This window comes from Myotis nattereri (assembly GCF_964212035.1).
Source record: "Myotis nattereri genome assembly, chromosome: 2".
In the NCBI taxonomy this organism is placed as follows: Eukaryota; Metazoa; Chordata; class Mammalia; order Chiroptera; family Vespertilionidae; genus Myotis; species Myotis nattereri.
This window is the reverse complement of record NC_138076.1, coordinates 3,560,952-3,580,778: the sequence shown is the minus strand read 5'-3', so window position 1 is coordinate 3,580,778 and position 19,827 is coordinate 3,560,952. Positions and strand designations below refer to the sequence as shown.

General features: G+C 45.5%; 1 protein-coding gene across 1 annotated transcript; it reads left to right on the top strand.

Annotated features, from left to right (window-relative positions):
* The first annotated feature begins 6,760 nt into the window (after nt 1-6,760).
* AGA (aspartylglucosaminidase) lies at nt 6,761-16,943 on the top strand. Its single transcript, XM_081085098.1, has 9 exons — nt 6,761-6,947; nt 9,023-9,176; nt 9,758-9,870; nt 10,727-10,839; nt 12,489-12,603; nt 13,251-13,326; nt 14,174-14,281; nt 14,935-15,068; nt 16,686-16,943. The coding sequence occupies exons 1-9, from the start codon at nt 6,827-6,829 to the stop codon at nt 16,784-16,786; spliced, it is 1,035 nt and encodes a 344-aa protein (XP_080941224.1). The 5' UTR covers nt 6,761-6,826; the 3' UTR covers nt 16,787-16,943.
* Nucleotides 16,944-19,827: the final 2,884 nt, after the last annotated feature.

Below are 19,827 nucleotides of genomic sequence, written 5' to 3'. Positions count from 1 at the left end.
GGCAACAGGTAAGTTCTGAATGCCAACAGCTTTCTGCCTCTTGTTTTGGGGGAAAATGTAGAATCCTTTTGCTTTAAACCACCACTAAGTTTTCTTTCATTTGATACAGGAAGCACTCACTTAAAGCTGATACAAAATTTGAGAACCACAGTCGTCATAACCCTAAACCTTTGAAATTCAGAGAGTTTAAAGATGTACGGTCTAAGCCTTTTCTGTCAGAGCAATCTGGTCATTAGGGCACTTCAGCTAGTGAGTGCCATCCAGATTTCAGGAAGAGGTTAAAAGCAGGTCACTTCCCAGCTACTTGATTCTGTACCAAGGAGAAAATGATAAAGATGGTAGGAGGGTTGAAAACCCCTTCCTCAGAATGAGAGCTCAAGTGATACCATGCCCCTGACTTTGAATTTGCCCAGAATTTGGAGACCTGCCCAAGCTCTAAGTCTGTCCTGACTCTTCAGAAACCTAAATGTTAGTAACACCTGAGCAATTTAAGAGTCCTGGTATTCCTAAACGACCTTCATTATAAATGCCATGGAATACCTGACAGGTTACTTCTGAAAATATATTTACACACAAAGACCTAAAATTTAAAACACAGTAGAAAACAATTTTTGTTCATTCATAAATGAATGTTACACTCCCATTAAAAATGATGCCATATGTGCCGTTAGGGGGTTTCTGCAGTGCCCAAAATATTTAATTTGTTGACATGCGTGGTAATTATTGCCTGGATGTTCATTTTATGCAAAATTCTTTACGGTGTATATTTGTGTTTCCTGTCCTTTTCTATATTTACATTATATTCCACAATTAAAAGGTGTTTAAAATAATCTAGCAAATATTAGTGACATGCAAAAAAGTTAAAGACATCTTTTTTAAAAAAAGCAGTTTACAAAACAATGTGAATAATGTTGAGATTTTTTTACCAAATAGGAACATTAAGAGATAGGTGATCTTCAATAAGGCTACAGTACTTAGAAATTGTTGAAGAAAATGTACATGTTTTTAAAAAATGGGAGGAAAAAGAATACTAACTCACATGTAAAATAATCTTCCCCTTTAAATCTTTGCATGAACCACTGGGAAATAATGGACTAGTTGAAAAGTTATACATGGGATACATTTGTTCATTAGAATATTTTTCCTTTTAAATCATAATCAATAATTATTATTTTAAATGGTGAGCGTACTTGCTGTAAGTCATTGTTATTTTAGAAGTTGGCTTTTACTGTGAAACTTTTACTGTGACACTAGTTAGCAACGTCAAAGTGACTTTTAAAGTTAGGAAGATGTGACATTGGTTTTGTTGCCCTAGGCCTTTACTGTTGTGACAAATCACATTCACAAAGACATCATACCTTATAAACAACTGTCATAAAAAGCAAGTTCCACCATGTAAAATGCTCTACTATATCCTCCTTACAGTAACTTTACTGTAACAGTGACCCAGTATTAAAATTACAAATTGAAAATATGTTATACACAACTTATTTGAAATTACCTAATAGGCCAATATTCAAATATACAATCTTGGTCCTATAAGTCACCAAGATGACTCTTAAAGGTTAAAAAGTAAAAAATAAAATAAATCGTGATTTGAATCTTCTATCAATTTGATAAATGATTTCAGGGACATGAACCAGAAAAAAATATTCTAGAAAGGAAGACTCCTTTCTTTTCTCATTTAGAGAATAATACAATAATAAGATAAGACTTATTTCTGTATAATTACTTTAATTACAGTCAGAATGTACAATTAGGTAGTAACATCAAGTGTTCCCAAATTAATGAAAAATTTATTTGAAAGAGAAACAGGGAACCACAATGCTCTAACATTCGTAACAATCAGTACTCAGTTTTTGAAACTAACAAGAGCAAATGCCAATCAAATAACTTGTATTTAGATAACCCAGGTAGTAGTTCACTGGAGAATTTTTGAAAAAAAAAAATTATTTCAATGCCAAGTCACGTTTACAGCTTTGAACAAGTAGCAAAACATGGGCATGTTTCTCAAATGGATTTCACAGCATCAGTGCCAAAGCCAGAGGGGATGGCTTAGTTTTTTAAGCCTCGGATTTGAAATACCTAGACTCCCTGCAACTACAGCGTTCAATCCTCTGTGGAACCACAGCTTCAAATGCTATCAGGACAGACTCAACTCTTCATCCTTCTGTGACTGGTAAATTGAAAGCCGTGAAGTTTAGAGAAAATGGAGGGGAGCCTGCCCCCTGCCTCACTCCACACAGGAAGACTCTATTTGTAACATCATTTAAGCTTCCATTTGAGACTGTCTCCTTGGTTAGACTTGAGGATGCTGTTTTTGAAACATTCAGACATTTCACAACCCTGCCATGGGCCATCTTACAAACATTTAAACCGAATTTTAGGCAGCTTAAAGTAGACAGAAAACATTATTTTCAATTCTCATTTAAGATAGTCAAGGAAATTCTAACTGCTTACTTTAAAATGCATTATAGGGAAGGGGAAGGCAGAGAATAACCAAAGAACTTATATGCATATATGCATAATCCATGGACACAGACAATAGGGTAGTGAAGGCAGGAACTTGGTGGAGGGGGCAATGAGAGGAAATGGGGGACATTTGTAATACCCTCAATAATAAAGATAAATAATTTTTAAAAGAAAAAATCAAATGCATTATAGGCAGCTGGCCAACTCTTTATTCTTCCCATGGAAATTCCTGAAACTCAACTTGATTCCTTGTGGCTGCTTTGTATGTTTCTGGACCGCCTCCTCCCTGACAGCAATAGATGGATGCTTTGGTAAATTTCAATTAAACAACAGAATTCTATTTAATATGCATAGTCCTCTACCAGTCTCTCACATTTCCTAACTCATTCACAAATTTTATAAGATAAGAAAAAGACTTGTTTTATCCATTCTATAGATGAGGAAAGTGTGGCTTATGAAGGTTATACCAGTTAACCACAGCTGATATGTTCTTGCCCTACACTGTAAAATCCAGGCCTTGAGAATCCCCTTGACGTATTGGTAGTGATGAGTAACTTCTATTTAGGAATCTAAACATTTTACTAAAGAAAAGTGTGTAATACATTCTAAAGTTAAGTAAAAATAATTCATAACTAATTCTTTTGATTTATCATCAATGCTACATATCTGCTATGTATAATTAATGATTTTTAAAATAATACAAATTTGGAGAGAATTCTGGGAAAACTGTGGACTGTTTTTTTAAGGTCTACTACCTAACTGATGAACAGATGCCCCTTTCCATTTAGAATTCTCTCAAAATTATGCATATGTATCCAATTATATGTAGGCCCAAACGAAAACCTGAGAATAACATAAGGCCACTTCTAGGGCTAAAACTCACATTGCTCTCCAAGTTCTAGTCAAAGAAAAATTAATCCCATAAGGAACTCAAATACCCAGACTAATTTAACATCTTTAAGACCCCTGTAGAGCTGACTTAAAGTTCAGGCAAACACAGTAGACCCAATGGGTATTTTAATAGGTGCTAAAAAGGCATCAGAAAAGTTTGACTCCTCTTAGATGACTTATTATTTTATATACAAACTACAGGCCCAGTGCATGAATTCATGCACGGATGGGGTCCCTCAGTCTGGCCAGCGATTGGGACCAATGGGGGGCCGGCTGTCCTCCCCCACATCAGGGTGATTGGGGGGCCAGCCGGCCAGGGAAAGGGCCTACAGGAGGTTGGCCCAGCAGCAAGCTGTGGGGAATAGGGCTCCCTCCTTCCACCTGTATGGGTCTAGGGTGTGGGTGAACCAGATTCAGGGTTATGAGGGCCCCAGCAGCAAGGTCTGAGTCAGTACACATCATAGCTACCGCCCGTCATCCGGTCATTCTGGTTATTCTGGTCATTCGGTCTTAATGGTCTCTTAGGCTTTTATATATATAGATACCCTTGAGGAAGCTGACATATTGAGACCTTTACTCAAAATTTCTACTCTAGTACAATTTAGCTATTTTCCTCTAACCAGCAGATGAGTTAAACTTCTCTGATGGGAATTTTGATTCCAAGCAAGGAGAGCAGAATTTTGGAGAAAAGAGTGGACTTAGTAGTATAAAAGTCAATAATCAGAAACCTCATTTAAAATGAAGTCTAGAGGCTCCAGGAAAGAATTCTCATGCACATGTCACTCAACACACATTACTGACCCCAAGAGGAAGACATACACCTTACATCTCTGACAGGAAGTGGTAAATCACTATCTCAGCAGGAAGCAAAGATTCCCCTAGCCCAGGAACAGGTCAGCCAATGGGAGACTGTCAGAACCCGGCGAGTGAGAAACCAGTATACCCAGTATACCTCCAATTTTCCATTTCCTCCAACGGACTCTTGGTTTACAGGAGCCCTGCCCCAGTCCACCAAATTGGGTTCCTCTCCTTTGTTTTCCTGAACTTCAAAACAGCAATTCTTTGTTGTTCCTGAATAAACCCATTTTGCTAGAGAAATTTCTGGCCATTTGTTAAGGTCAATAGCAGGCCAACAAAGTCCAGGCCCTTTTTGGCCAGAAGAAATGCAAATGCTTTCAGAATCAGGAAGCGGCTACACAGAGAGCAGTGGGCGCTGAGACTGACTTTTCATGTGTTGTTTTGCACAGTTGTTTGCCTGGCTCCTGCGCTTGTATCAAGAATACTAATGGCGGGGGAAATGAGACATTTTGGGGGGGCTAGCAATCTGAATCTAGTCACTGCCCCTTTAATTATCTGGTCCTGCAAAACCTGTTCACCCAAAATACTACTCCCATTTTGGAGAGGCCATAAACCACCCCCAGACGGAGTTAGCAGAGCTGGCACCAGGCCAGGCCTTGAGATGTGGTCCCGCTGCCCCGTCCCAGCACCTGGGGCTATTTGTAAAGCCCGTGATAGGTCCGGAAGCCCCATTCCATATTTGGGAGACAAAAGGACCTAGAGCAGGGGTGGGCAAACTTTTTTGACTCGAGGGCCACAATGGGTTCTTAAACTGGACCGGAGGGCCGGAACAAAAGCATGGATGGAGTGTTTGTGTGAACTAATATAAATTCAAAGTAAACATCATTACATAAAAGGGTACGGTCTTTTTTTTTTTTAGTTTTATTCATTTCAAACGGGCCGGATTCGGCCCGCGGGCCATAGTTTGCCCACGGCTGACCTAGAGAGTATAAAGAGGGAAAGCCTCCTCCATGTTGGGGCTCAGGATTTGGAGAGAAACAGGCTCCCCTGAGTCACTGAGCCGGTACATGGGAAATGTCTGGAAATAAATGGGTTTTCCTGTGCCTCCGGTACTCCTGCGTATTTTTTCGGTCGCCTGGTAAATTCTGCAGCACGAAGGCTTAATTCAGGTGCTAATAACAATGAATTCTAAGTACAATATGTTTTGCTTGATTCCTTACCCTGTTTTGCCCCTCTTGTCCATTTTACTTGGCATTAGTTTATCCTGATTAACCCAAGCACAAATGACTTGTTTCTCCTCCAAAATCCCATGGTAGAAACTTTTAATAAAACTTCTGACTTTTTAATAGCACTTCGCTCCCTTGGATAGGCTGCATGATTCTATCTAAATTGTGCATATACTCTCCTAATCCGGGGGTTTTGTAAACCTCTCAACTCCTACCCAGTTAATGGTATATTAGTCTGGGTAGATTTACAGACGCTCTTCAACATTACTTAATTTCGTGACTTCCCCTGGCAACACAGGCAGGCATTTCCAGAGCCTCAAATGGATGACTGGCTCACTCTTGCCCATCGGCCCAGACAACCGAACTACCACAAAGGTTAGCTCTAACACGCATTTAAAAATCTTCATCCATCCCCCCCTCCCCCCCCCCCTTTATCTGTGACTGTGAATAAAGGAAAACTCATTCAGAATGGAACCGGAAGGACAGGAGAGGAAGGCACGCCTGCAGGTAGGTACCTTGCATGGTACAGCAGCAAAAGGGGAAGACTTCCTCTCCACCCGGCAACAGGGAGCAACTTCAGGTGTGGCAGCCAATCAACAGGGAGCAACTTCAGGTGTAGCAGCCAATCAGCAGCCGCCCGTGGCACTCCCACTTTCTCAGGGAGCTTCTGTTCCAAATGACCTCCCTCCACGTCTTCTTTTCCTCTAAGGAAGAGCGCTCCCTGGTGTTCTGGACTTGCCTGTGGGTCTTCAATGCAATTCCCTGCTCTGCATCCCCGACACCCTCGGCTGGGCTGTCTGGGCCTCTGCCCTTTCCCTTTCTCCGGGTTGACTCGGTAACCGGGTCAGCCGGGGTTCGGCCTGCAGGCGAGGGGAAGGCCGAGGAGGCTTCCCGCCCCAGGCGCAGGCTGGCGCTCCCAGAGGCTGCAGGGCGCCCTCTCTGCGCCTCGGACCCTCCTTCTCTGCAGTCCTAGGGACCCTCCGGCGGGAGAGCCGCTGGGGTTGGGGTGGGAGAAGCCAACCTGAACGGCTCCTGGGCAGCAGCGCCCATGCCCTCAACCACCGCCCCAGGCCCAAGGCCAGGAATCGCGTTCCCGCCCCAACTTTTCATTAAACGGAAAAGCTACAATCAAACTTAAAAAGTTCCTCGAGCCACGCCCCCCCGGGCTGCGTAATTTCACGTTAATTTTCCCACATGAAGCGCAATCTGCCTTCAACAAGGAGCAGAGCGAGAAGAACCGCAGCGCCTCAGCACGGGGCTTCGGGCGGCCTCCCAGGGCCTCCTGCGGGCACATATATGTGTGGCTGGAGCGGGTCTCGCGAGACTGCGGAAAGCCCGCCCCCTCCCGGAAGCAGCGGCCGGCAGGTGGGCGGGGCCGGCAGTCACGTGGCCCGCGAGCGCCGGCCGCAGGTCCTTCCGCGCCACCGGGTCCCGCAGCCATGGCGCGGCGGTGCCTCCTGCTCTGCGCGCAGCTCCTGCTCGGCGCCGCCCTCGCGCGCAGCGCCCGGCCTCTGCCCCTGGTTCTCAACACGTGGCCCTTTCGGAACGCGACCGAAGCAGGTGCGGGGCGGGGCGGGCTGTGCTGCGGGGCGCGGGCCGGGGTACCCGGCGCCAGGCCGCCCGCAGGCTCCCTTCCAGCCGCGCCCCCCGCTGGGGCGCCCCTTGCGCTGTGCACCCTGCACCGTGCGGCGCTGCGCTCGCTCCCTGTGGGGCCCCGCGCCTGCCTGGCCTGCCCCGGGCTGCCGGCGGGGCATCGGGGTCTCGCTGCCTCCCCTCGCCCCGGGCGCCCGTGCTGTTTTCTCTGACTTACACCTCCTCACCGGCTGCCTTCTGTCCGCCTCCATTCTAACCCTCCGCCCTCCCAGGAATGCCCTGTACCCCAGCTCTGCAGACGACTGGTGATTTCCCAAAGAAAGAAAGTTCTGTGTACACTTCTACCGCATCCGCTTGTAGGGCGGGGGGAGCACTTGCTGCCTGCAGAGCAGGGCTCCCGTCTCAGCTGAGGATTGACGCCATCTGCGGAGTTGGTCAGAAGTATCTGCCTGGGCCCCCGCCTCCTAGCAGTGGTTCTCAACCTTCCGGCCCTTTAAATACAGTTCCCCCTGTTGTGACCCAGCCATAAAATTATTTTCGTTGCTACTTCATAACTGTCATGTTGCTACTGTTATGAATCATAATGTAAATATCTGATATGCAGGATGGGCTTAGGCGACCCCTGTGAAAGGGTCACTCCACCGCCAAAGGGGTCGCGACCCACACACAGGTTGAGAACCACTGTCTGCTAGAACCAGGGCATCTCTCTTGCTCCCGCGCTCTCGCGCTCGCGCTCTCTCTCTCTCTCTCTCTCTCTCTCCCTCCCAGGGCATCTCTCTCTCTCTCTCTCTCTCTCTCTGTGTGTGTGTGTGTGTGTAAAGCTCCCTAAGTGATTTTCATTTGCAGTCAGGATTGTAGCGAAAGTATTGCCGCCTCCAGGAAGCCCCTCCTGATGAACTGCCCTTGTCATCGGTGCCTATCCTCTGTACAGACCATTATCTAGCCATTTTCTCACTGCATTTGTGTGTTTCTTTCATTTCAAGACACAATACCCTGGAGTAATTTCAGACCCCGCCTGAGGTTGCTAATAGGACTTCCTGGGGGCAGAATTGGCTCCAGAATTCGGTGGAGCTCAGTTTGCACGGTATAAGCAGTGAATGCATTCATAGAAAATGAGGAAACAGGCCAAGAGGACATTCCCAGCGACAATGAGGAAGGAAAGTGCAGGGGCCCAGGCAGGGGACAGTTCGTGTCTGATGCATACAGCTTCTCAGAATACACTTTCAAGTTGGTGTGGCCAGGAGGAATACTTACACTATTTACCCAAAGCAGCACCCACCCTTTAAGGAACATGTGTTGTTGTTTTTAATTAGTAAAGAAATGGACCATTGAAGACTTGTTTGTTTCCTTTTCAATGCTAAAAGCATGGGCTCTGCAGCCAAAATGGCTACTTTTGAATTCTGGCTTGCTACCTGCTATCTTGTGACCTGGAATAAGTTACTGAACCTCTCTGGGCCTGTTTCCTCCTATTTAAAGTGAGGATAATAATTGCACAGTACTTACCTGGAAAGCTGTGGTGAAGGTTAAATGAATCTATGTGAAGCCCGTACTGTAATTATATGCTCTTGTGGTATTGTTATTGAGACTTGCTATGGTAGGTGCTACCCCAATAAAAGTATTAGTAATACATAGTTTTAATGATCTAATGATACAGACATTTTTAAGGCTTTGATTTCATGAATTTTCAATGTACAGATAATGTTTTTAGCAGCTTCCGTTATAACTTTAAATTGAAGGAGAGGATTTTTTTTTTCTCACACTCAGTAGAAATATGTTTTCATAAGTGGGGGGGGAAACCCTCTTTTCATCAGTAGCCAAAATCTTTGAATTCTTCACAATAAGTAGTTGCCTTAATAACTTTGTCTATACCACTGTGTATATCACTCGGATTCCTTTGTCGCATTTGATACACTAATTTAAAAGTTCAGTTTAACTTAGAGATAGATAAATGTGAGAAGTAATTTTAAAAATATGATTTCTCAAAACATTTCTGGTTTGTTGCATTTGGATTGAAACACACTCTATTGGCATTTGCTGAGCAGCCTGGAGGACGTTAGTGTCCGGAGGTTCCGCCCTGGATGCCGTGGAGAGGGGCTGTGCGGTGTGCGAGCGCGAGCAGTGTGACGGCACCGTGGGCTTTGGAGGAAGCCCCGATGAGTTTGGGGAAACCACGCTGGACGCCATGATCATGGACGGGTAAGGACGCTCCCCAGGACCGAGGCGTCTGCACCGTGGCTTCCTGCGCAGCCAACACCATAGTTGACCAGTCTCCCACTGAGAGCAAGATGGGTGATTAGATAAGCTTTGTCACCGGGAACAACCCCCAGCTTGTTACCTGGCCTTTCCAAACACGGGGTTTCCCTCTCAGTTAAAGCAAAGTCCTATCGATCCTACAAATACCACATGGAGGAAGGTAGGCTCTAGCACAGGACAGCCCCGAGCTACAGAACTCTGTCCCTGACCTGGCGAACAGTCACCCGCCGCCGCCCACAAATGCTGTGCTCTGCCTGACATGAGGCCTTGACACCCCTTCCAAAGCCGTAGGAGAACACGCCAGGGGAAACCGGGAGTCTTAGTGCTGTGCGAGTTTGTGGGAAACTGGCTTCATTTGTCTAGTTGTGGGAATGTGGGTGAACTTCATGGGTGTGCTGTGACTTCTGCATTAAGTGGGTGTTTATTCTACAGATGACTGTGGCTTGAAGTAAAGCAGTGCTTTTTTAATCTGTGAGTCTGTGGAAATGCCGTCATAAATCTCACCGCACTGTTTTCTCTTGCAGCACCACCATGAATGTAGGAGCAGTAGGCGACCTTAGACGAATTAAAAACGCTATCGGCGTGGCACGGAAAGTCCTGGAACACACCACACACACACTTTTAGCGGGAGAGTCAGGTATATTTTCACTCTACTGAAGCGTCTAATCTTCTGTCTGTATTCACTGTGAGAAAAGGACTCAGTATGAAACAGTGGATAAAAGCTGACCCAAGTTCAAATCCCAGCTCTTTTACTTACTACATATTTAACTTTGGATTTGTTACTTCTAAATTTTCACTTTCTTCACCTTTAAAATAGCACTTTAAAAAGTTAGTGTATTGTCTGTAGATGGGGAATTGCTGGCCTGAATGAGGACTCGGCTCCAGTTCTCTCCCTGAAACACCGTTTAGAGGCCTAAGACCCAGGGAGCATTATTAACGTGAGACGACGGGAGCAGACGGAGCTTTGCTACGGCACTCCCGGTTCATACCAAAAGCATGCAGTCAAAACTGACTTTTAACCATGTATCAGCTCACGGCTCCAACAGGTGGTGTCCAGTTTTGTTGAAAACTATGTGACAGGCGAAGGGTCTGGTCTTCATGGGCTCCCGTTACCCCTCCAGTGTCTCCAAGCTTTCCCACGCTGAGCACTGCGTCCTCGTTAGAGCAATAGGATTCTTCATTGGCGGGAGGCGTGCCTGCTTTTCTGGAACGTGGAAGAAGGGAGGCTGTGGGGAAAGGGAGTGAGGAAAGGACAACCGTCATAGCACATACCCCAACGGCATCAAGCAGATCGCTTTTGGGAAGGACACACGGAAGCTGAGGTTGAGAAGCTGATGCCTTTAAAATTGTTCGTGTCTGAAGACCCGCTGTGTACTCTGGGATGGTGTACCCCATGGAAGAGACGGCTGAAGTACAGCACTTCCCGCACATAGATTTTATTTAGAAGACGATCATTAGCTGACTTACATTTTTCTCTTCTTTCCAATCCCCAGCCACCAAGTTTGCGGAGAGTATGGGCTTTGTCAACGAGGATTTGTCTACCGATACGTCTCGAGCGCTGCATGCAGATTGGCTTGCTCGGAATTGCCAGCCCAATTATTGGAGGGTGTGTACACATACGCGTGAAAAGTAAATGCTTTCACAATATGAAGTGACCTCCCTTCTGCTCTCTGTTGTCTACCTGGTGCCTAAGGCGATGGTTAGCACCCTGGTTACACTCTAGAACCGATGGATGATTTAAGTTTTTAAGTTGACTCCCGGCTTCGGTGTTTCCGAAAGCCTCCTTGCTGAATGTCCTCAGGAGAGAGCTGAATAGTTGTCAGACTTGGAAGGTTCCCTTACGGGGAGAGGGACCTGCCTCACTCGGAACGGCTCTGCTTGTATTTCCTTTGAACAACAGTTTCCAAGCCTAAAACATCAAAGTTTGGAAACCGTTGGTCTGAAGTATCCCTTAGCTTGTACCCTGTGCAGTTCCCCGGGATCTCGCCCTGGTGGGGCTGGAGTCTCTAGACCAGTGGGTCTCAACCTTCTGGCCCTTTAAATACAGTTCCTTATGTTGTGACCCAACCATAAAATTATTTTCGTTGCTACTTCATTAATGTTGCTACTGCAGGGGTCCTCAAACTTTTTAAACAGGGCCAATTCACTGTCCCTCAGACCGTTGGAGGGCCGGACTATAGTTTAAAAAAAAAAAAACTGTGAACAAATTCCTATGCACACTGCACATATCTTATTTTGAAGTAAAAAAACAAAGCGGGAACAAATACAATATTTGTATTTGCATGTGGCCCGCGGGCCGTAGTTTGAGGACCCCTGTGCTACTGTGATGAATCATCATGTAAATATCTGATATGCAGGATGGTCTTAGGCGACCCCTGTGAAAGGGTCGTTCGACCGCCAAAGGGGCCGCGACCCACGGGTTGAGAACCGCTGCTCTAGATTTTTAGATGCCTAGTATGTTACTCGTGGGGTACTTGATCTGTCTGTCCACTGTGGGGCTCGGAGCCTAGGTCAGTCTGACTTTGCCATTCAGGGTTTTACTGTGGGCTGTCGCAGTCGTTCATCTGTCTCTTCCCCAAATCCTAATTACCTTTGAGGGGCCCAGGAGTGTCTGGGGTTAGAGCTTGAAAGAGGCCTCTGTGTGAAACCAGGTCAGGGCGGCCCTGAGCGCACTCCTGATATGACATGAGAAGTCCGCTTCTTGCTGTAATGCTAATCCATGTGTTCCACCTAACTTTATGAGTTTGGGTTATTTTCTTGAGCCTTTGAGATTCATAAAGGAATCGGAGTAAAATTTAGACTATGTTCACTTGAACCTGGCTTTGAAAGAAAGATGGTTTTAAAATTGAGTTTGCTTTGAATTGATAATTCTTCTTTGGCCCAGGGAACAAATCATGAAATGTAGAGGTCAGGTTGCAGACCTAATTCTGTTGAGGATGAATATCAAACACAAAGTCTTCACTTAACGTCTGCCATTATGCTGAGAACTTTAGGCACATAAAGAGAAAAGCCGTGGATCTTTTCCGAAATGAGTAGATTTCCCCCCACATTGTATAAGTCTGAGACTAGGAGGTACTCAGTGAAATTATATCCATCTGTTCACAGAAGGCTCAGTTAATCTTTGGCTTTTAATTCTTATCTTTCACGTACCAGATGTCTTTTTGAGTTCTTGCTAATGTTCGTGATTGTACGTAACTACTTGCCGATTTCTAAAATCGCCCTTTCTAAGAAATAAAACTTAAATCTTATTTACAGAATGTTATCCCAGATGCTTCAAAATACTGTGGACCTTACAAGCCACCCAGTATCTTAAAGCAGGATGGTTCTGCTTATGGAGAGACAGGAGCTCATTATGGTCATGACACTATCGGTAATTTGCCTTTGATACAGTTTTTGTGGTTAAAGTTAAGCCATTTTTAATTGCCTTTCTGTGGTTCTTAACTTTTTCATTCCTATTCATGTGGCAGAGGTGTTTTTTATAGTTTTAACTGGCAAGTTAGACTTTAAAGATATGTACCTACGTACAGCGTGCGCACGCGCACACAAACACACATATGCATTCTTTCCTTAGCATCTGTACACATTTTGACACATTACCTTATACAAGACCCTAATATCTAATGACTATTCACTTGTGGCTTTTTAATGTTTATTTCTGTTTAGCTCTTATAATTTGACATTTGCCACATTCACGTGATCTTTCCAGGCTGTGATGTTGAAAAATTCTATTAGTCTGTGTCAGTGATTGTCTCTGGAATGACCTTTGAAAAAGCCTTGAAAAGTAACTGAGGAAACTGAAGAATAAGAATATGGGGTGTCCACCAGATGATGCTGTGAAACCAGCTCATTAAAAAGCACAAGTTATAGTTGGTATCATCTGCAGTATTCCCAAATGTCCTATTCTACCTGAAATTCACGAAAGAGGAAATTTACATCACCAACTGTTCAATTATTTGGTTATATTTGAGGTAAACTTTATAGTTGATACCTACAAAGAATTTTTTGTTTTAACTCCAGGCATGGTTGCAATCCATAAGACGGGACACACTGCTGCTGGTACATCTACTAATGGTATAAAATTCAAAATACATGGGTCAGTGTTTCTAAGAGTACAGCTCTCACAAGTATACACTGAGTACAAACCTGTATGTGCTTGCTGCTTTGGGAGGTGCAGAAGCAAAGGACAGCCTTACCTTCATGGCTGAGATGAACAGTTGTGACAGAGAGGAGATTAGTGTCTGCCAAGTGCCAAAGGAGAGGGAGGCCCTGGGTGCTTGAGAGTTGGGGGCTGGAGGGTGAGCCGATTAGGCTGAGTAGTCAGGGAGGCCAGTAGGGAGATGCTGGGAGCTGAGCCTGAGCCTCAGGAAGGGAAGGGGACGTCCAGGTGAAGGCACTGACAGGGCCGAAGTCCTTCACACAGTGCAGGGCCCCCGCGGGTTGGAAGGGAAAATGCGTAATATCGGGGGCCAGGGAGGAAGACGAGTCAGATTTCAAGGGGTCTTAAGTGAGTGCAGTATTTCTGGATTTTTTTCAGAGTGATAGAAAAGCATTGACGGGTTATGACAAGGAAACACTTCGGTACAGTTTGGGCACATTAGCTAGAAAGCAGAAGTCGATAGTAGGGGAGGAAAATGAATGTGAACCTGTTGAGGTAATTCAGAAAGTGGATGACCCAGGACGGGAGTAGTGGAATAGTCTCTGTAAGTCTGTGCCATCTTGATAAATAAGCTGGTACCTAATTCTTAGAGAATTAACGGAGGTTTGTGGAAATCCAAGTTGAAACTTATGAAAATCCTTTTCTCTGTGTTCTGATGAAGAAATTACTTAAAACAGTTATCCGTGGCTAAGTGGAAACACCTGCTATTACTGAAACAGCTCATGAAATAATTTCAGTTTGCCACTGATTTCCGGTCCTGAATCACTGCTGTGTCCTCCCACAGTCGAATCGGAGATTCTCCGATTCCCGGAGCTGGCGCCTACGCTGACGACACTGCCGGGGCTGCCGCGGCCACTGGCGACGGGGACATACTGATGCGCTTCCTGCCCAGGTGCGGCTCCCCACCCCTGTGACTCTGACACCCTTTGGGGAGAATTGTCTATCAGGGTGGATCGTCACGTTCCTGCCACGTAATCCGAATGTGTGTGCAGGAGCTTCTGAGAAAGTCTGCTCACAACCCTGTCCCTGTCTCGTTGATAGCATAATCACTCAAACTAAGTAACCCTGGTCCTCTCAAAATAAAATGATATTTCTCACTCGACCTCGCAGATGAGGATACTCATGATCCATGTAAATGACGTAAGGCCATGAGTACAGGAGCTGTGGGAACTGATGATAAAAGTCAGAAATGCAGTCACGGTGTCCAGCCCCTGGGATATAATCATGACGAGGTGCTTCGCACAGGCCCAGTGTTTTTCCTATTGATCGTGGCCTGTTTCTTAAAGATGACCTCTGTCCTTTGTCACCTCCGCTGTTATAACTGAGTAACAGTTACTCCAAAATAATAGTCCTCCGAACCTGATGGGTGGATGAATTGACAGGCATCGTATCAAGGTCTGCATGCGTTTTCCGCTGCTGCCACCGCCTGTTAATTTATTCTGTCAAACTTGACAATTTTGATAGTTTTAGATTCCTCTCTTAAAGTAACTAAAGTTAGAGTTAGTTTAATTTTTGATTCTCAAGTGTTGCCTCTGTTTCAATCAGCTACCAAGCTGTAGAATACATGAGAGGAGGAGAAAGTCCCACCACAGCTTGCCAGAAAGTGATTTCAAGAATCCAGAAGTATTTTCCGAAGTTCTTTGGGGCTGTCATATGTGCCAATGTGACCGGAAGTTATGGTGAGTCGTATTTGGAATTTGTCTTTGTGCGAACTTGCAAATGTTAATGAAAACATACCCTTTTGAACATCCGTATGTATATTATTACTAGACAATGGAAATGGGGGATGTTGAGTAGGCACTGGGCCAATGTTCACCGAGGATCTGTCAGGACCCACAGTGTTAGCAATACACGTGGGCCCTGCTGTGGCTGACGGGGGCTGCGATGCGATCTTCGCTCCGAGTCCTCTGCCCGCTGTCCTGAGTGCCCTTCTGCTCAGTCCGTGCTGAGATGGGCGAATCGAGTCCGATGCTGTTATTAACAAGAAGTAGAAAGGGGTAACTTACCTTCCCTGCTTCTTCCCCATTCATTATTTAAATGTCCTAGTCATTTAGATCTTCTTGGGGCGCCACGGTACAAAACGTATAGTAATTAGTAAGCCTACGAAATTAGCGGAGTTACTTTTGTACTGAGCAGGTCCTTTGCTTCATTTAAGTTCTGTCGGAGCCTAGCGTGGTTTCAAAGCGTTTCAGGATCAGCCGCCGCAGCTTCTCATTAGTGCGTTTCCCGATGGGGAAGATACACAGCTGACTGATCAATATGACTTATTAGGTTAGACTGCTTATTACTGAGCTTTGATCTTTTACTTCCCACAGTTCTGTATTTGAAAAACGTGTTTGAAGAATTTCTTACTCTTTTCTTAAGTACTGAGATAAAAAAGTCAATATAACTTATGGGAGGGAAAGGCTTTATGTATAAAATAAGTCAGTTTCATTGATTTCCTCTTAAAAAGTAAACCTTAAAAGGCTCAGAGTTGGATTTAATAGGATGTAAAATGATGATGATATAATGATGGCTGAATTTAAAATTGTAGGTGATAATTATATAATTGTAGATGAGTCTAGTCCAGTGGTTCTCAACCTTCTGGCCCTTTAAATACAATTCCTCATGTTGTGACCCAACCATAAAATTATTTCCATTGCTACTTCATAACTGTAATGTGGCTACTCTTATGAATCGTAATGTAAATATCTGATATGCAGGATGGTCTTAGGCGACCCCTGTGAAAGGGTCTTTTGACTGTCAAAGGGGTCGCGACCCACAGGTTGAGAACCGCTGGTCTAGTCCCTTATAGCGAAAGTGATGGCATTAGGGGGACACCCTCCACATGTCTGTGCACAGGTAGGTAGGGCGGCTGGAAGCCACGTCAGTGAGATGAACTTGATTAGATCAGAGTGTCTTGACCAACAATTCTGCACTTTCTATGGGAACAGAAGAGCAGGAAAGAACGGGGCGCCTGGGAGGGGCGGGTTCTGGGTGAAAGATGGGCATGTGCTAGTGGCTGGGGGAGTAAAATCTTTAGATACCCTGAAAAATGCTTTTTTTTTTTGCTAAGGAAAGAATATGGAAACAGTAAACAATAGTAGCATTTGTATAGAGCAAAAAAACAGCCTATATTCTGGGGTTCAAAGCGATGGCTCACCCACAGGTCCCTTCCTCAGGGACTGTCGATCTGGGCACTGAGGCAGAGGATGCAGCACCCTCCGCGCGGCCTCGTCGGACAGCAGGCGGTGTCTGTGTCCATGGCACACAGGACCGTCCGGTAACCAGGCGGCGTTCTCTTTCCTCGGCCACAGGTGCTGCTTGCAATAAACTGCCAGCGTTCACTCAGTTCAGGTTCATGGTTTATAATTCTCTCACGGAGCAGCCCGTGGAGGAGAAAGTGGACTGCGTCTGAGCCACTTCTGCGTCAGCATCTGGATTTGGAGGAGAGAGAAGCAAAGGCCGGAAGGTGACTCGCCGTCGCTGCGCAGTGGGCGCCTGTTCTAAGTTCTCTGTAAAATAAGCACCAAAATAAACGTTTGCTGAAGTAGCCCCTTCGCTGTCCACGTGTGAAATTGTTGTTCTCCGTTTTATTGAAGCTTTGGGTATTGCCTGAAAATGAATGTGCACATGTGTGTGTCTTTTATATGTTTACAATGTGGGTGATACTTGGATTTCTACTCAGTGGTTTAAGGCATTGTTACTTTGAGGATTTCTTTCCATAGTGATATCATAAAGCCCTAAGAAATCGTCTATACTTGGAGACTTAAAATAATTAGATTATCCACGTTTTTTAGACCCAAAGGAGAAAGTAAGGGTGAGGCCAAGCATGATGAGTCCTGATTGAATTTCAGTGCGGCCCAGCCACGTGTCTGCTGACAGAGTTTCGGTTTTGCAGAGTCTCCTCGCCAGTCTGAAGAGGAAAGGATGCGGGTGGTAATGAAGGCGCTTTTGCTTTGCGCGTGTTGGAAAGTCCAGCCACCTTCTGGCGAGCCGTCCTGCTAGTCTGCTCCTCTGACGGGTGCTCGGTGCGGGCAGGTTCTCTGGGTGGGAAGGTCCCCCAGCCACAGAAATCTCTGCTCTTTCAGCTGCGGAGATTTCTACAGTAATTCCTCCTGAGAACGACCTAGGGAATGTGACCTCGCCCGTGGTCTCACTCATCTCCTGTGCTGAGGTCGGTGTTTGAAATTAGAAATAAGTCGTCTAGCTCGGTCTGGTTTCCCTAAGTGCCGGTCCCTTTCCGGCTGATAACGGTACAGGGGTGTATGTGTGCTTTCTCAGCACCTCTGTTCCTTCAAAGCCATTACTGTTACCATCTGCAGTCGGTCAGGAAGCCGTATGTCCAATATTGTCCTCGGGCGTCAGTGTATCTGTTATGTTTTTTCCTTTACTCACCGTGATATTTAATGTTTTTCTCATGTAGGGCTAGAAAGCTGTAGTTTTGAGGATGCTGTTGGCTCCCTTGTTCTCAGACCATGCTGTGTCTCACTGCCTGGGAGCCCTCTGCTCCATCCCCAGTCAGATTCTTCATGAATGAGAACTGGAAAGCTGGAATTAGCAGCTACTGATGGTTGCCCAGAAACTAATCCTATATAATAAAAGCCTAATATGCTAAGTGTCCGGTCGTCCGTTCAACAGATCAAAGCGTAATATGCTAATGATATTCTAAGGCCGCTCAACCGCTCACTATGATGTGCACTGACCACCGGGGGACAGACACTCTGACTGGTAGGTGAGCTTGCTGCTGGGATCCAGCCAATCGGGACTGAGCGAGACGGGCCAGACACGCCCTGGAGCCCTCCCGCGGTCTCTCCCCAGCTGGTCAACCTCCAGTATCCCTCCCTGGCCCCGATCACACAGATGCTTTTTTTTTTTTCTTTCACTTGATAAAAAATGTTCTTCTTTCACTTTGCCTACTAAGGGGAAATTAAGTTATCCCAGCAGCCCTGGCCAGGTAGCTCATTTGGTTAAAGCATCATTCCAATATGCCAGGTTGTGGGTTTGATCCCCGGTCAGGGCACATTCAAGAATCAACAAATTAGTGTATCAATAAGTGGAACAACAAATTGATGTTTCTCTCTCTCTCTCTCCCATCAATTTAAAAAGTAAAATACATTGCCCTAGCCCCGTGGTCAGCAAACTGCGGCTTGCGAGCCACATGTGGCTCTTTGGCCCCTTGAGTGTGACTCTTCCTAAGCCTTAGGAGTACCCTAATAAAGTTAATAACAATGTACCTACCGATATAGTTTAAGTTTAAAAAATTTGGCTCTCAAAAGAAATTCCAGTCGTTGTACTGTTGATATTTGGATCTGTTGACTAATGAGTTTGCCGACCACTGCCCTAGCCCACAGATAGATTAACCAACTTTAAGAGATTCATACAGCATCAACACTGTCACCTGAATATATGTATTCACACACAGGGCATGCCATCTGATTCGGTTCTCACCTCTTTCCAGCCCATGCCTTCCTGCTGGAACATTAGGCTTTAGTGTGAGCATTATCTTAGCTCAGTTTAACAGCAACACTTAGGGAAAGGCAGTGACTCTGGTATCAGCAATAGCAAACTTTCTTTATTATCACCTCCAGAGACAAACTTCACTCAAGGGTTTAGGATTTTTAGCACAGTAGGCAAAAAGGAAAAACCTTTACCACAAATTATGTAATAAAGAATTTGATAATTTCATCCTGGCCAGGTGGCTCAGTTAGTTGGAGCATCATCCCATACACTAAAAGGTTTCAGGTTCGATTCCCAGTCAGAGCACATACCCAGGTTGCAGGTTCAGTCCCCAGTCAGGGGAGGCAGCCAATTGATGTTTCTCCTCTCTCGCTCTCTCTCTACCCCCCTCCTCTCTCTGAAATCAATAAAAACAAATCCTTGGGTAAGGATTTAAAAAAAAAGAAGAATTTGGTAAATTCATGTTCTTATATATCCCTAGAACAAGATTTTTAATCACCTGACTTTCTTTACATGGGGCAGAATGACGCAGTATGGGTGGAGTCATGTTTTACTAGCCCCATGTAAGCCATGGGGTCCTAACCCCTGTTCAGCCAGCAGCTGCGGCTCCACCTCCCCTGCCCCTGGTGGGACTGCTCTTCCTGGCCCCAGGATTTGGTGGGACTGCTCTTCCTGGCCCCGGGATTTGGTGGGACTGCTCTTCCTGGCCCTGGGATTTGGTGGGACTGCTCTTCCTGGCCCTGGGATTTGGTGCAGCCACACGACTGGCTCTCATAGGAGTTTTAAGCAGAGTGAAGGGTGTGAGACCTTCCTGGGCTTTCATTTCCCGAGCATGACTACCACGTGATGTGAATGCCCCATCCACTTGAGTCCCCATGTGACCATAACGAGTGGACTCCTGACAGTGCACAGTGGGCACAGGCTGGCAAAAAGCCCGTGTTATTGTGAGCGCCGGCACAGACTACCCATCCTGATTGATGTACCAAATACGCGCAATAG